Source organism: Alnus glutinosa, chromosome 1 (assembly GCF_958979055.1).
Source record: "Alnus glutinosa chromosome 1, dhAlnGlut1.1, whole genome shotgun sequence".
Taxonomy (NCBI): Eukaryota; Viridiplantae; Streptophyta; class Magnoliopsida; order Fagales; family Betulaceae; genus Alnus; species Alnus glutinosa.
Window position 1 is genome coordinate 48,244,049 of NC_084886.1, and position 16,828 is coordinate 48,260,876.

Sequence of the window (16,828 nt, forward strand, 5' to 3'; positions counted from 1 at the left end):
CGTAAGAGACAACCGCTGGGATAGAAATTAATTAAAATTCATTCAATCATGTTGAGCTAATCGAACAAAGGTACTGGCCACCGGTTCCACCGGTAAAGGCTAGCACGGTTCGTCTATTAAATTCCTGCATTTATAAATCAGACTTAAAAACCCTTTTCTCTAAGTAACCTGTAAAGCATCAGTAACTACAGCTCACTAAAGACCTCTTCCAAGGCGGGAACGAACTGCGCTTTCCCTCCGAATTTCTCTGAATCTGTTTCCCATTTTCCTTCAATCACATTATCCAAAATCCCCAATCATCCCCCATAACCCTAAAATTCGCCAATTCCCCAAACCCTAATTCGATGGACAAAGCCGAGGAGAAGGACGAGCCTGTGCTGGCGACGGAGCTCAGCCCCGAAGGCCTCCGGCCGGCGGTGCGGCGCAGTGTTCGCCGGAAATTGGTTCAATCAACGCTGTTCCCGCCAAAACCCCAGGAGCGCGAAGAGAACGGCGATCAGAAGGGTGAGAAGAGCTGTGGCGAAGATGAGGACGGTGAGGAGGCAGAGTTCTGTGGGAGTCAGAGCAAGAAGAGGAAGCCCAAAGGAAAGGCAATGCCCCAACCTAGAGCTTCTAAGAAGGTGAATTACGGGAGAATTTTGATGCTTAATTGGCTTAATTTTGATAATTATTGTAGATTACGTGTTGGAGTTAGTTGTTGTGGTGTGTAATTCTCTGCTTGGTTACTGAGAAAACTTTGGAAATTAAAAGGAAAAAGAAAAAAGAAGACTTTGACGCTAATTCAAGTACTTGGATTAGTTTAGTTTCAGAAGGAACTATAATAGTAAGATTAAAATCAATACATTTATTTTCTTAGCAGTTGAAGGAGAAGCGACCGGTGAATACTACACCCAAGAAAACATTGACTAATTCAATAAAGTGTGAAGCTGTTTCACCACCAATTACTGATTTGCGGTTTGAGGCAAAGATGTCGGCTGAGGTCAGTCACCATGTATTATGCAGTGTTTTATATTAATAGTGTTCTCAAATTTTTGTTTGATAGGCAGATTCATCTTGTATTGCTGGAATTTGATCATTAGATATACTAACAACCCAAGAAAAGCACTAGTCACATTATTTATTAAAAAATAAAAAAAAAGCACTAGTCACATGTGCGCTGAAAGAGTAACAAATACAAGAGTTAATTGTAACTTATCCACTGCCCATCTGTGTGGGGTTTCATTAAGATATATAGTAAATACAAGATGTGGTTGTTATACAGGATATGCTCTGTTGCAAATCTGTTACAGAAGATCTAAGTGGTTACAGAGGATAGAGTATGCAATCTGACTTTGAATTCAAATGTGTGCCAAGATCCTTGGTGTCATTTGAATTTGAATGAAATTGATCGTTATCTTCAACATCCTCCCGGAAGTTCAATAGGAGAGAATTCACGTTTAACTTGGAGCAGGGAGTGTGAAATCTTGAGGAGACAATTGGCTTTGTTAGTACGTCGGCTATTTGATATGTACTAGGAGTAAAACAAACCTTGAGAGCATTTGTAGCAACCTTTTCACGAACAAAGTTAAAATCGATTTCCACATGCTTGGTCCGAGCATGAAAAATTAGATTGAATGAAAGATAGGTTGGTCCGATATTATCACACCATAATTCGGGTGGGGATTGGAGGAACACTCCAAGATCACGCATTAATTTTTGAATCCACTAAAGTTCAGCTGTTGTGCTTGCAAGAGACTTATATTCGGCTTCCGTACTAGAACGTGAGACAGTTGGTTGTTTGTGGGATCGCCATGAGATTAAATTTCTCCCCAAGAAAACACAATATCCTCAAGTGGATTTGCGGTTGTCTAGGCAACCAGCCCAATCCGTATCCGAGTAAGCAGCCTGTTGATAAGAAGGGTTGTGTTTATCAGTCTTCATTTCCGTGGAAAAGTATTTGGAAAGTTAATGTTCCCCCGAAAGTGGTTTTCTTTGTTTGGAAGGCAACTTTAGGGAAAACTTTAACTTTGGATAACTTACGAAAGAGAAACATTATCGTGATGGAATGGTGCTCTATGTGTAAGACCTCTCGAGAATCCATTGACCATTTGTTTCTGCATTGTATGGTGGCTACAGAATTGTGGAGGACGATTCTGCAATTGTTTGGGGTGGAGTGGGTAATGCCGGGGTCGGTGAAAGATATGTTGGGGAGTTGGAGGGGTCAGAAGGGTAATCGGACTTTGATACCGATTTGGCGCATGGCTCCGTTGTGTTTGATGTGGTGCGTTTGGAGGGAACGGAATGCACGTTGTTTTGAAGATTGTGAGACTGGTTTGTTGAATTTGAAGAGAAAGATGCTACAAATGTTGTTTATGTGGAGAGAAAGAATTCAGTTAATGCATGAATGTTCTTATTTTGATTTTTTAGATAGGTGTTCTCTTTGTTCTTTATATTAGGGGCTCCTTGTATACGTCCTGTGTACTATGGGTTGCGCCCCTTTGCGCCTTTTCAATATATTTTACTTATAAAAAAAAAAAAGTAGTAATCCATTTGTGACTGTGTGTTTGAGATACTGTAAGATCCATTTTACAGCTTGCCAATGAGGCTTTGTTGGTTTATACATGAATTGACACACAATTAACAAAGAAAGCCAAATATGGGCATGTGAGTGACAAATACTGTAATGAACCAATTGTGATCCGAAAGAGAGAATGGCCGTCAACTGGATCTCCTTCAAATGCTGATAACGAATGTAAGGAAGACATAGGTGATAATATGGGTTTGGCTTCCAGCATATTTGTCTTCTTTAAGAGATCCATAATGTATCTTCTATGTGATAATAGAAGTCCCAAGTGTAGAGGAATGACTTCCACGCCCAAGAAGAAATTAATAGGACCAAGGTTTTTGACCACAAATTCCATGCACAACTGCTGTAGAAGATCATCCATGGCAAAGGATGTGGATGCAGTGATAATAATATCATCTACATAGATAAGAATAAACATAGTGACACTTTTAGATTTCAATGTAAAAAGAGATGAATCAGCCTGGGACCCAACAAACTCAAGATCAATTAACTTGCTAGTGAGCCAAAAAGACCACGCTCTTGGCACTTGCTTTAGGCCATAAATGGCTTTATGAAGCTTGCATACGTGTGATGACTTGTCTGGATGAGAAAAACCAGGTGGTTGAGTCATGAATACCTCTTCGGATAGAAATCCATGAAGAAAGGCATTTTGTATATTGATCTACTGAATGGACCAACCAGCTGAATATGCAATTGAAAGTACTGTTTTGATGGTTGTAGGTTTCACTATTGGACTGAATGTCTCCCCGAAATCAACCCCCTTTTGTTGATGAAAGCCATTAGCGACAAGCCGTGCTTTGTGCCTTTCTATAGAACCATCCGCCTTACAGTTCAACTTAAACACCCATTTGCAACCTACAATATTGCGTGCATATGATTTTGGAACCAAAGACCATGTTTGATGGTGCAATAATGCATTAAACTCCAGCTGATGACATTCCTCCATTCTAGTATTTTAATAACAGTTGAGAAGCATGTAGGTTCCTGCAAGGAAGGGTCAAAAGTGGTAGCCATTAAGGCTCTAGAAATGGGATACCTCACGGTTCCATCATTGAATTGTCTTGGCTTGGTAATGGCATGTTATGCTCTTGTGGTCATGTGATGAGCCCTAGATGATAATTGAGAGATATTTGAAGTTGTAGCCACAACTGGTTCTGCTGGATTAGAGATTGGATGTGCTTTGGATGGCTGAGCAAGAGTATGTATTGGAGTGGAAGTGACAGACATTGGAAGAGGGAGAGAAATGGGTAATGAGATAGTTGTTAATGGGGAATTTGAGGAATGTAGGGGCTTGATAGCATAAGGAAAACATTTTCATTGAAAACCACATCATAGGAAATATAGAGTTTTTGAGTTGGACGATTGAAACACTTATAGCCTTTATGAAGAGAACTGTAGCCCAAGAACACACTTTTTGGATCTTAACTCAAATTTATGGTTGTTATAGGATCTGAGATGGGGAAAGCATGCACACCCAAAGATTCACAAAAAGTGATAATTGGGTGGTTTTTGATTTAATTTTTCAAATGGTGGCAGATTGCCTAAAATGGGTGTAGGCATGCGATTAATCAAATAACAAGAAGTTTGACATGCTTCATCCCAAAAAAGTTTGGGGATGGAGCTTTCTTCAAATAATGCCAGAGAGGTTTCTATGAGGTGCCGATGTTTTCGTTCCACATAACCATTTTGTTGGTGAGTGTGGGCATGAAAGTCTATGAACTATTCCACTTTGATTAAAGAAAGTATGTAGGCGACGGTATTCCCCTCCCCAATCTGTTTGAATGGTTTTGTTTTAGTGATTTAACAGTCTCTCAAACATGGCCCGGAAGCGTATGAACACAGAATAGACATCATATTTGCATTGGATAGGATATAGCCATGTAAAGTGACTAAAAGAATCAATAAACGAAACATATTATTTATTCCCATGAAATGAAGTTACTGGGGAAGGACCTCATACATCTGAGAAAATTAAATCCAAAGGTCTAGACGAAACAGAATTGGAAGAAGGAAATGCAAGCTGGTGGCTTTTGGACTGTAGACATGTAGAACATAAAGCTACCGATTTATTTGAAGAGACAAAGAGACCAAACTGAGACAGAATTCGACGAACCGTACGGAAGTCTGGATGGCCCAAGCGTCGATGCCAATGAGCTTGAGACATATGTTCACCAACCATTGCTTGAGGAGTAGACATGGTGATAGTGGATGGCTGGAACTGGTAGAGTCCATTGCTAAGTGGTCCTTGATGAAGAGGGATCCGAGTTTTGCAATCCTTAGTCACAAGCAAATTTACTAACAGATATTAGATTTTTGCAAATGTTAGGAACATGAAGAAGTTGCTGTAAAAGAAAGTTACGGTGGGGAGAAGGTAGTAAAGCAGAGCTAATGTGGCTGATATTCAAACCAGTCCAATTTCCAACTCAGATCTGATCATGGCCACTATATTCCTCAGCTGATATAGTTAAGTTTTGCATGTCACTCGTTAGATGGTGCGCTGCACCAGTATCAGGGTACCAATTCTCATTGCGAGAGATGGCAGGGGAGGAATAGTAAGCCTATGGAGCGTTGGAAGTCTAATTCTGGAAAGCATGATTAAACCTTTGATAACAGGTTTTTGCAGTATGCCTTGGCTTCACATTCTTGGCAAGTTGGATGATTTGTTCCTAAAAAAGTAGAGTTAGAATAGCCACGGCCTCTGGGAGGGGATGAGTTTCCACGGCCACAATAGTATCTGCCTCTAGATGAAGGTCCACGTCCTCAGTTGTATGATGGACCACCTCTGCCATGGGGGGCAGGGCCACGGGCAGACATATTGGCTGAAGACTGAGATAAATTTGGAGATGCTTGGTTGTGTTCCAAACGCATCTCGTAAGTGAGGAGGTTACCATAGATTGCTTCTATGGATGAGGAATCAACTCTGGTGGTGATCGAGGTTACAAAAGGATCATATTTTGTACCCGAACTTGCAAGCAAAAAAGAAATAGATTGAAACTCAGTAATAGGTTGGCCAACTGCTACCAACGTATCGTTAAGGGTCTTCAGTTGCTGAAAGTATTCAGCAATGGAAGTATTCCTTTTCTTTATAGTTGCCAATTGGAAATGCACTTGCATCACAGAGGTGGAAGACTCGGCCTTGTACATTATTTCAAGGGATAACCAGAGCTCCCAAGATGTTGTACAACTAATGATATTGGAGATGATTGATTCAGAGAGTGGTGACCAGTAGATTGAGGACGATTTGGTCTTGTTGGCACCAAGTTTGGTATTCTGGATTGTTGATGGTTGGTGGAGCTCTAGCAGTAGTAGAGGTATTGAGGATCGTTTTTGAAGGTGGAGTAGTATCATCAACAAAACAATAACTGTTGTTGCCGAGAAGGTATGGATGAATGGCCATTTTCTAGACCGTGGAATTTTTGTTGGTGAGCTTGACAAAATTTTGCAAGCTGGAAAAAGTGATGGTGGAGGGGGCATTTGATGTAACGGTGGAGGTGGCACTTGAGGTTGACATGATGAGCTTAGGATCGTAAAAGAGACGTTAGTCTTGAAAAAGCTTTGATACCATGAAAGAGTAACAAATACAAGAGTTTATTGTAACTTGTTCACTGCCCATCTATGTGGGTTTTCTTTAAGAAATAGTGTAAATACAAGATGTGGTTGTTATACAAGATATGCTCTGTTGCAACTCTGTTACAAAAAATCTAAGTGGTTACAGAGGATAAAGTATACAATCAGACTTTTGAATTCAATGTGTGCCAAGATCCTTGGTGTCATTTGAATTTGAATGAGATTGATTGTTATCATGTGCTATCACCCCAAAATCTATTTGGAGCTTCCCTAAAATCACTTATAAAGCTTAGTTTATATAGTAAGCAATGTAGGACTTAACACTCATGAGTTTCTTTATAAACTATCCACTTTATGTGGGCTACTCATTTTTCCAATGTAGGACCAATGTGTCACAATCTCTCCCCTTAAACCCTTGACGTCTTCGTCAGGGCTACGTCATGCAGTGTTCCAGTACCACATGACGTTACTAAGTGGCTCTGAAAACATTTGTAACGATCCCGAAAAAACACTAGTCACACTTGCGTTATCACTCCAAAATGACTAGTCAATTTGGAGTTTCCTTAGAATTACTTATAAACTCCTATTTCACCTAACAAGTAAGTAATGTGAGATTTAACACCCATGAGTGTCTTTATAAACCATCAACTCAATGTGAGCTACTCATATTCTCAATATGGGACCGGAGTGTTACAGATATCCTTATCATTGAGTGGTTATTACTTACTAACTCATGCTATGAGTAATATGAATTAGTTATCCAAAAACAGAAAAATAAAGAATAAAGAATAAACTGCAAATTAGTTAAGGTACTTGCACTTCTTTGGTGTCTTTAGTGTTGCTTTTGGAATTTTCAGTTGCATGAAAACTTTGGCTTGAATCTTAAAAGTGATTGTACTTGGGCTTATTTGCTTCATGTCTGTGAACAGTAATATTCACTGTGTTGCTCTAAGCGTCTTTCTTTTGTGTTTGATCAGGAAAATTTGCGGATGTTTGCAGGGAAGCAAATACATCCCTTTTTCTCATCGTGGAAAGTGGGTAAGAAAAATCAAGAGCTGACTGAAGCAGGCGGTAGTTGGTGCTCAGTTGACAGAAGGGATAAACGAATTACTTGTGGCCCAATTCATGTATTTGAAACGATTCAAGTATGGATAAATTTAACAATTGCATTACATACCGAATTTTAATGTCTGTATTTATGTTTCTCTCCTGTGGTGAAACTTAAAATTTCTGGTATGCAGGACGATGAAGCATTTCTTGACTGGAGAAACTGGACATTTTGTGATGACACCATTATCAATGCCAATCATGGTTTAGAGAACACATCATTGTCAGTTTATGAAGGCTCTGCTGGGTTGTTGCATATTGACAACCTTCCTATCATTTTACATCCCTGTGATACATCAACCTTACAGAACGAAGTGTCTTTGGATCAGCATCCTAGTAAACATGAACATTCACCTGAGCTGGTATGTACTGCATCATTCACCTTAATACACTGATTCTTTCTTTTAATTGCCTTTTATCCCTAGGGAATTTTAGATGTCACCATTATCTGAATTGTTTGTAGAGTCTCTACATTTCATGTAGTGATTTTACAGTCATCCATATGAATTACTGTCAGGACTATGAGGTGGATAAAGTTGGTTTATTTTCTGGGCATACCAGCTGTCTAAGGAAGTCAGACACTGAGGAGCAAAGTAGATTTCTTCAGGAAAGGTCAAAATTTTCATATTCAAATACTCCATGTGATATATATAACTGTTGTTAGCCTTGTACATGGTGATATGGTAGCAAATATCCGCTATTTTATGCTCTCTAGTAGTGCTGGTGCTAAGTTAGAAAATAGCATTTATATGAAGCCACATGATTCTAGAAAATTACCACATTATGTGATTGCCTTGTTTTCTTCATCCATCTCTGCACCTGTACTTTCTAGTTGGTGAACAATGTTGTTGTAATATCAAATTTGGAGCATTTGTTGAGGAATGATATAAATCAGTCGTACTAAGTTCCTGATCCAATTATTTGACAGTTTTTCCCACACAATCGGGGTTGTGTAAACAGAAAATAGTGACTTCATAGTAATTTTTTTTTTACAATAATTAGTATTCTTTTTTATATATTAGATTATACACCGGTTGTTCTGCCGCTTTCCCCCCTGTCCCCCCAGTTATACCTATATTAGAGACACTTATTAGGCTTTCAATCGTGTATGCATGATTCTCAGCTGGAGTTGCTGGATGTTGAGATTGCTGTCATTTTTGCTGCAATTGCAGGATGATGTCATATTATGCTGGTCCTGGTAATCAGCTCGAGGGTTCCTTATGGACTTACAAGTACAAGCCAAAGAAGGCCATGGAGGTCAGATATCTTGAACCAGTTTTTCTTTGTATCAATGTTGTGTGATTCAATTTTTGATGGTACCTAAATAGATTGACATCTTTTTCCTTTTCTCCAGTTTCTCATCGGAGATGATGTACTTTTACTTTTCATAATACTTTTTGGTGTCTTGCAGGTATGTGGTAATGATGAAGCTGTGAAGTTTTTGAGTGATTGGCTACGTCTTTGGCATGCAAGAGGTTCCCATACCAGCAAAGATCAGGCTGGTGGTGATCAATGTAACATGCAGGATGATGACTATTACTGTTCTCGTAATGACTCTGATTCAGAAGAAATAGATGAAGAGGATAGACTAAAGAATGTTCTCTTGGTTACAGGACCAATAGGGGTATGTACAAATATTTTCATCTTAACCTCACTTTTTTATTTTTTCTTTGCTTGAAGTTTGGCATGTTTTTCTGGTTTCTGTACCTGAAGTTGCAAAGTCATTGAAGTTTGGGACCATCATCATTGCATATTTGAAGAACCTTGTTTCCTTTATCATATCTTAGCACGTGCGTAAACTCATGGCAGTTTTGGCTATCTGTTAGTGAGTTCTCTTGGTAATATCAATTTGAAAGCTAGTAACATAGTTTCCTTGTTTGAGGTTCATTTGTTTGTTAATAATTTTTTTTTTCTTATTGTAGTTTCTTTTCAATTTGAAAAAAATACTATTATTTAGGGATCTTGAAGATGATAGTAACATAGTTTCCTTGTTTGAGGTTCGTTGGGTGGTAATAATTTTTTTTTTCAAGTTTCTTTTCAATTTGAAAAAAATACTATTATTTAGGGAGCTTGAAGATGAAATATCTCAACTCAACTCTACTAAGCCTTCGTCTTAGCTGGGATTGGCTATATCAAGCCCAAGTAAAGGTTGAAGGTTGTGGTAGGTTGACAGCCAGTATGTATACAGTATAGCCGTACCAACAGTCACGTGACATTACAAATAGTGTGATCCATTCTTGGAACTTTTAAGATGATAGAGAATATTCGTATATGTAGTTACTTAAAGCTTTCACAAAATATTATTTTCCAGTCCAAGTTTCTGAAAAGATTTCGTTCATGTGGTAGAAGTTTGAGGAGACAGACAACACAATCGCTTCCGCCTCCCAATATTTTTAAATTGAGTAGGCTGGATGCTATAAATGTAGAACCCAGTGCAGCTGTGTGGAAAAAATGTATTATAAAAATGCTGAAAGAATGAGGGATTAGATTAACTGTAGAAAGTTTTTTTTATAAGCACTTATTTTGGTACAATAGTTCACATGGTGATTCGATCGAGTTGGGCATACTTGACAATCATGATATTCATTTGGCCTGTATCTTAATCTCTTTACTGTTATTGGGGATCTTATCAGCCCTTTTTTTTTATTAAAGAAGTTTATTTAGGGAAAATAATGACTACTTTTCAGGATTGATGTTTAATAATTTTGAAATCTACTATGTGTTGGTATTAGAGTTGGCTTTATGGTGGCCTTTTCTAATCAATTTTTGCTTGCTTTAGGCCCATTGTAATATCTCATTTCATATTTTACAAATAGAGCTCCTTTTTTATACTTAAAAGGATATGCTATTGCATGGTAGAGTATTACATAAATGTTGACAAACTCAATATTTTTTCTCTGCAAATGCTTTGGAATTATATTGATGGTTGAAAGGTGCGTTCCTTGTGTTGCAGAGTGGGAAATCTGCCGCTATCTATGCTTGTGCACAAGAGCAAGGGTTTGAGGTTTTGGAGGTATTACTGAAATTATACTCTTTTGTTGTTGAAATGTTTTGACCATTCCAGCTTTGATGGTTCCACTTATTGATTTTAAACATCCTAGTATGCATATAACCACAAATAGGAAGGTCAAGATGCTGGGGTCCATGGTTAAGAATTACGAGGTCTGTTGATGTAACATAAGTTCACATGCACTTACCATTAATAGGTGGCTATTTGATGGGAAAAGAACACCCAGATTTTTGAGGTTGTTCAGTTTGTCACCATTAGATCCAATTTGTGGTAAATTCAGACTAGTTTTTCATATAAAAAATTGACCAGCTCCCTGATTGTTTTATGTATAAAGAAGGCAAGCCACAAAAGCTTTACTTACTCATTGGGACTTATTCTGTGTTTCATCAGAAGTATCACTACAGAAGTTCTATGGGAAAGAGTTTGTTTTGCCTTTACTCCAAGGATGGCAAAAGTAGCCGCTTTTCTTTTACTTCGGTTGTACTGTATTAATTCTTTAAATTACCTTTAAAAAAAAAAAAAAAATGAAAAGAAAGAAGAAGTCTGCAACACACAGAAAGCAGATGTCTTCTTCTTCATTCCCTGTTTGATATAGTTAGGGGTATATCCCATACTGCTGTTAACAATTCATTCTTTCACCATTTTCACTTACTGAAATAGTCAATTCAAATGCTTTTTGTTTTAGATTTTGATTGTTAAAAGTTACTAGAATAGCCCTTCCAGTGAAAGTTGAATATGTCTTATCTGTTGTTTTACTAGGTAAGTGCCTCAGACTGTCGGAATGGAGCTCTTGTGAAGCAGAGATTTGGAGAGGCTCTAGAATCACGCTGGCTCAAAAGGTTTGTCAATTTATCTTGAGCAGTACAGGCTACAACTTTAATCTGTCAACTTTTTTGATCTGGGATGATTGTATCTTACAGTACTTACCAAGGTTGTATGCTTTATTATATCCTCTATCACATTCTCCTATGATTTCATTGTTTCACGTATCCAAAGAAGTTTATTGCTTTTATTAAGAGATGAATAATTTATTAACAATGAGAACATAGACAGTATAGCAGAAAATTTGAAATGAGGGAGAAAAAGGGAAATGGGCTCTCCTCAAAATGTAAATGTGATGATAGAGCAGTATGCACTTTGAAAATTCTTTTCAACACCTTTTCAGACGAACTTTAAAATGATAAGTATTTGCAATACCACTATGTAATTAAATTTTTTTTGATAGGGCTTGCACTGGAGAGGGGTTCTTGATATTTTAGTATTGATTCTGGGAGTGGTAACGATAATTAAGCACTTTTCTTCTCTTTCTTTTTAATTCTCATCTATCTTCTAGGACTAAATCATCTTTCTCTCACTTGAAATGACTAAATATGGGGATGTCCTTCAAGATTTATTGTTGTGATCATGTAGAGCATGGAGGATTTGTTCTGTCAAGAGCAGAAATGCAGGACTTTTTGTGCATAAAAATTTACTTCTTGTGAAATGCCTGACTGAATGAATAGAGAGACTGAAATTACTCTTTTCAAGTGCTATGATACTATAGCATTTATCCAATGCGCATCAAGGACACTTCATTTTCGGATTTGACTGTCCTTTCTGTCTACTGGCTAGCTTTGCTTCTGGTAAATTCTAGGCTATATTTTAGCTTATGAGCATATCCTCTTCAAAAAACCATGATTTAACCAAGATTTTGCTTGCTACTATGGATCAGTAAAATCATGCCTGTGGTTCGGCTGTCGACATTGTTTTTATGAATAATAGGAAATTCAACAGAAATTAAACTTTATTCCTCAAGTTATTCTATGATCATTTATCCTATATTATATGTTTTTTTTTTTTTTCAGGCCATTGGGACATCCTGTGGAATCATGTAACAATGATGTGGTAAAGTCTCCCCTGGTTGTTCCCAATGGCAAAGCATCACAAGAGTTTGAAAACGAGCTGGTTGAAGTGATACCCTTATCAGATGAAGAATCCTCCCATGATAAGATTGGAGCCCCAGCAAAACTTGTCTGCAAGGAGAATGGAATTGCCTGTCATCAAGGTGAAGTCAAGCCTTTGATTCTCTTTGAGGATGTGGATATCACTTTTCTTGAGGATCGTGGTTTTGTTGCTGCAATACAACAAGTTGCTGGAACAGCAAAGGGACCCATGATACTGACCAGCAATAGTAAGAGGACTTGCTGATTGAGATAGTCTCATTTCACTTGAAAATTTGTCGGCTTTTACTAAACTTTGTTTTTACTCATATTCTGGTAAAATTGTAGGTAACAATCCTGTCCTGCCTGACAATTTGGACAGGCTACAGGTGTGTTTCACATTGCCATCATCGAAAGAGCTGCTTTGCCATGCATATATGGTATGTACTTCCAGCACCTTCTTTTCCTGTCAGCTTTCCCATTTTGAATTTCTGTGGTCCTTAGAGTTCATTTTGTTTTGCAATGCAGGTTTGTGCTGCAGAAGGAGCCAACATCCATCCCCATTTACTAGAGCGATTAGTTGGGTCTTGTCATGGAGATATTCGAAAAATCATTATGCATCTTCAGTTCTGGTGCCAGGGTAAAAGATTTAGAAGAGGTCAGTTACGCAATGTATGCTTGTGCATGTTTTTGTTGTTTATACTGTTGTTCTTGTTACTATTTTATTAGATTACTTACAACAACTGTCATTGTTGCTACGAAAGCTATATATTCTGAATTCCACTTATTGGTTCCCATAAGTCACGTCTCCAAACTCCGTTAAATTCTCATGGGATAAATGCCCAGTTTTGGAACTAATATTGGGTGAACTGTGGTCAATCTTGCCTTTGAGAGTATGGCACATCATCTGCATTTATGAATTAGTTTTTGTAACTGCACACAGCTTACACTTGGTGGCTATCTTATAATGTACAGTGAATAACAATGAAGAAATCATGTGGGCAAGTTCTTTTTACAATGTTGCTAAAGCTAACAGAAATTGCTCTATTAGTTAAGCAATTAGGCATTTGGGTTCACAGGAGCCGAGTGTGATAGGCTGTGTTCCCAATTTAGGGAGTTTCTGGACAGTCAAGCGAAATGACCCCTTTTCCTCCCTTAAATCAGCAATAGAAATGAATTCTGTTTTCTTACATGTTGATATTCTTGCTTAGCGCATGAATTAGAGCCTATACTTGAGCCTTTTGATTTGAATGCACTATATGACAAACTTTTTACATAATCCTTTTGACTGTCCAGAGAGGGAGGTGCGGAAAACGTATGGTTCATTGCTATTTGATGTTGAGGCTGGCCATCGGATCCTACCGAAGATTATCCCTTGGGAATTCCCTTCTCAGTTATCTGAGCTAATTGAGAAGGAGATCTCCATGTCGTTATCCATGATGGATGAAAATTCTAGTTTAATGGGAGTAGTTGAGGAGGAACTTGACAAAAATTTAATGCAAAACGGTTTGGATACACGTGATAATGAAACATACAAGATAGAGACCAAGAAGCTAGCAATGTTGAAGAGGAATGGCTCTGTTCAAGACTGCAATGAATTCACAGCTCAATTTGATGAATTAGCTCAATTTGATGAATTATCCAATACTTCTGGCACTCCCATACCTTTATCTCGGCAAAATGTTCGAAGGAAACATGTTGTATTGTCTTCTGATTCTGAAGATGAGAATTTAAGTAATGGATATCCTGTAGTTTTGGATAAAAATACTAACAATGAAGCATCCCAAGGAGTCAATAATAACTTCCCCTCTTGTTTTCCATTAACTGAAAACTGCTTAAGCCCATTAACTGACAAGCTACTTTCTGGAGCAGAGAATTTGGAAGAAAGAGGTTATCAATGTTCAGGAAGACCAGATGATATACAAATTGATGAAACATGCCAATCATTTGATGTATCATGCGTGCCAGAATCATCATTTGTTCCTGAAACAGTGATAGGTGATGTAACAGAGTTGTTATCTAGAACGGTGTCTTGTGGTCACGTTGGCGATACCTTGGAAGTTTCTGTGAGCAATTATTCAATCCAGACCACGTTACCAGTTGAAGCAGACAATCTTGATAAACCTATACTCAGATGGGGAAATGCTTGTGATGTGGATCCAGACATTTCTCATAGAGAGGTGGAGGATTCTCGAGATGAAAATTTGGAGGGTACAAGAAATTATCAAGTGATGGATGAGTGCAGTCGCGTGGATTTTGATAAGGCTTACAGATTTGTGGAGAAGCCTAGCTCGTTGGTGGTGACGGATTTAGTACAAGAGTCATGGATAAAGCTTCGTGGCTGCCAGACAGATCTAAGGCATTATGTTGGCTCAGAACAACACGATGCAATTAAAAGTATCAAACTTGCTTATGGTATGAGTGGTCTGATCTCAGAAGCTGACGTGTTGCTTTCTAACTGCCGATTAGTAGTAAGTGTGTAATTACTTTGTAGATTAAAAATATGAACATATCCTCTCATTATGTGTGTGTAGTTCATTATGGTAATTAGGTAATTTGCAGGATTATTTGGAACCATCTGAGGTCCCTTCCGAGGGATCAGATGCATTCAGCTGGTGTGATGAGCAAATACAGATGACATCGACAATTGCACAGCATGGTTTTTGCTTTTATGCAAAAGATATAGCTGCTCTAGGATCAAAGATTGCTTGTGAGAGCAGTGTCGATTTCCCCTCAGAGATGTTGGCTTCCACAACTAATATGATGGCGTTGGGTAAATTAATTGGACATGATATGAGAACAACTAGGACTTTGCATGCGTCAAGGAGTTTAGAGATGAGTCCACCTAAAAGTGATTTATCAAAAAGGTATTAACCTCAACTCACTTGTTATAATCATCTTCATACACCATTAGAATAACATCTATGTATACCATTATACAACTGCACATTTGTAATAGTGTCTCCTGCAGCTTTTACATGTTGTCAAGGATCTTATCGTGGACCACACCCTAATCCTGGACAGATGCTAACCCTGAAACATTTTTTTTTTCCTTTTTGGGATGGTCCTGGACAGATGTTAAACCTAAAACCTTTTCTTTTTTTGGGATGGGAATCCTTATACTATCATTTTCTGCTGTGAAAATTCTGTTCTAGCAGGGCACCAATTCCCTTCTTGATCTTCATCATTCTTTCCCTTTTTTCTTTCATAACCTGATTTGCATTCTAATTTTGTGTAAGTTGGTAAATATCTAATCAATTTTTTTTCTTCATTTATTTAAAAAAGAGAATAATTGAAACAATTAGGTAAAATTTTGTAAACATAAATAGCCATGGAATACAATGGACTATCCCTCAAATAAGTTTTAAGCTGTGCAGATGTAAGATTTGAACATGACCTGGTGCGAGTTTTATGTTCTTTAAGCAAAAGTTTTCTATGTATGTTCTCAATTGGTCAGTTATTTGACTCGTTCAAACAAGGTGTCTTAAAATTGACATTTGTAGCAGTCTGTCTTCTATCTAATTCAAACAGGTTTTGGTATGCTTTTTTGTTAATAGAAAACATTTTATTTGGTGTCTGCAATGCAGTGAAATCAATTCAAGTCCTTTTGATATAATCCAGTCCATAATTCCACCAAGATCACACTTGACAGCGAGGGGTGTTGTATTCTGTGAGTATCTCTCTTCATTGCGCCACATTTCAAGATCAGAAGCTTCCCGTTTGTCTGGAGGCATTGGCAAGACCAGAAGACGGAGGTATGTGCTCGAACGTTTAATAGGCTTTCATGCAGATTTTTTAATAATTGGTGGCACATCCCTTGCAATAGTTGCTCAATTAGTTGTATGATATTTCAATCCAGGGGACGGGCTGCTCGACACTACTTGAGTACTGGTTCATTAGCGTTGTCGCCTGAAGACATATTGTTTCTGGATCAAAATAACGTTTTTGGGAAGATTTCATCCCAGTGAGTTTGATCGTAGTTCATGATAGAAATTCTGACTTAGGAGAAGTAACAGAATAGATGCTATAACTTTTCCATTTATCCCATGATATGGTCATTTGATTAGACAGAGGAGGAGCTATAGAAGAATTTGACATAATTAGATGAAGGGCGAGTGGATATGGTCCCCTTTACAGCGTGAGTTATTTTATGTTGGTTTGTGTCAATGGCCACAGCCCAACAGCGTACAAATACCAAGAGTGCCTGATGAAAGGGGCTTTCTAGAGTAGCTAAGTTGAGCCAGCTTGGGATATGATTCATTCCATTTCCCTCATTGTAAAGCTTATAGTGGTTCTATTGTATTGATTATATTATCTAATGCATAGTCATTCATATTGAAATTTTCTCTACTGGTTGTCCAATAGCACTCAAAACATATAAATATGGTGGAAAAAGAAACTTTCAATCTAGGGTTTAAAATTGAGAAATAGATCTTGTCATTTTGAACTTTCAATTAGAGCCCTAAAGCATTATTGTGATACTATCGAGGTGCATGGAATACAGTAGCCTTTTAAAATTATAGTAAAATTGCATCATTAGTTCTATGGTGGGCTTAAATGACAAATCGTTCATGTGGTATCAAAATGAATTCAGAGATCTATGTAATTTGTCTAATTTACAAATCGCTCTCGAGTCAAATTTTGTTAAAAAATTTAATA

General features: G+C 37.8%; 1 protein-coding gene across 2 annotated transcripts; it reads left to right on the forward strand.

Moving 5' to 3' along the window:
* The first annotated feature begins 165 nt into the window (after window positions 1–165).
* LOC133854582 (uncharacterized) lies at window positions 166–16,519 on the forward strand. 2 transcript variants are annotated; one of them, XM_062290823.1, is made up of 16 exons: window positions 166–620; window positions 857–979; window positions 7,111–7,278; window positions 7,375–7,602; window positions 7,758–7,852; window positions 8,413–8,497; window positions 8,652–8,864; window positions 10,194–10,253; window positions 11,010–11,089; window positions 12,095–12,420; window positions 12,518–12,609; window positions 12,698–12,827; window positions 13,466–14,640; window positions 14,732–15,036; window positions 15,757–15,924; window positions 16,029–16,519. In XM_062290823.1, exons 1-16 carry the CDS (start codon window positions 345–347, stop codon window positions 16,135–16,137), a joined length of 3,633 nt encoding a protein of 1,210 aa, XP_062146807.1. In that variant the 5' UTR covers window positions 166–344; the 3' UTR covers window positions 16,138–16,519. The 2 variants fall into 2 exon arrangements, with proteins under 2 accessions (XP_062146807.1, XP_062146812.1); XM_062290828.1 differs by having other exon boundaries at window positions 860–979.
* The last annotated feature ends 309 nt before the right edge of the window (window positions 16,520–16,828 follow it).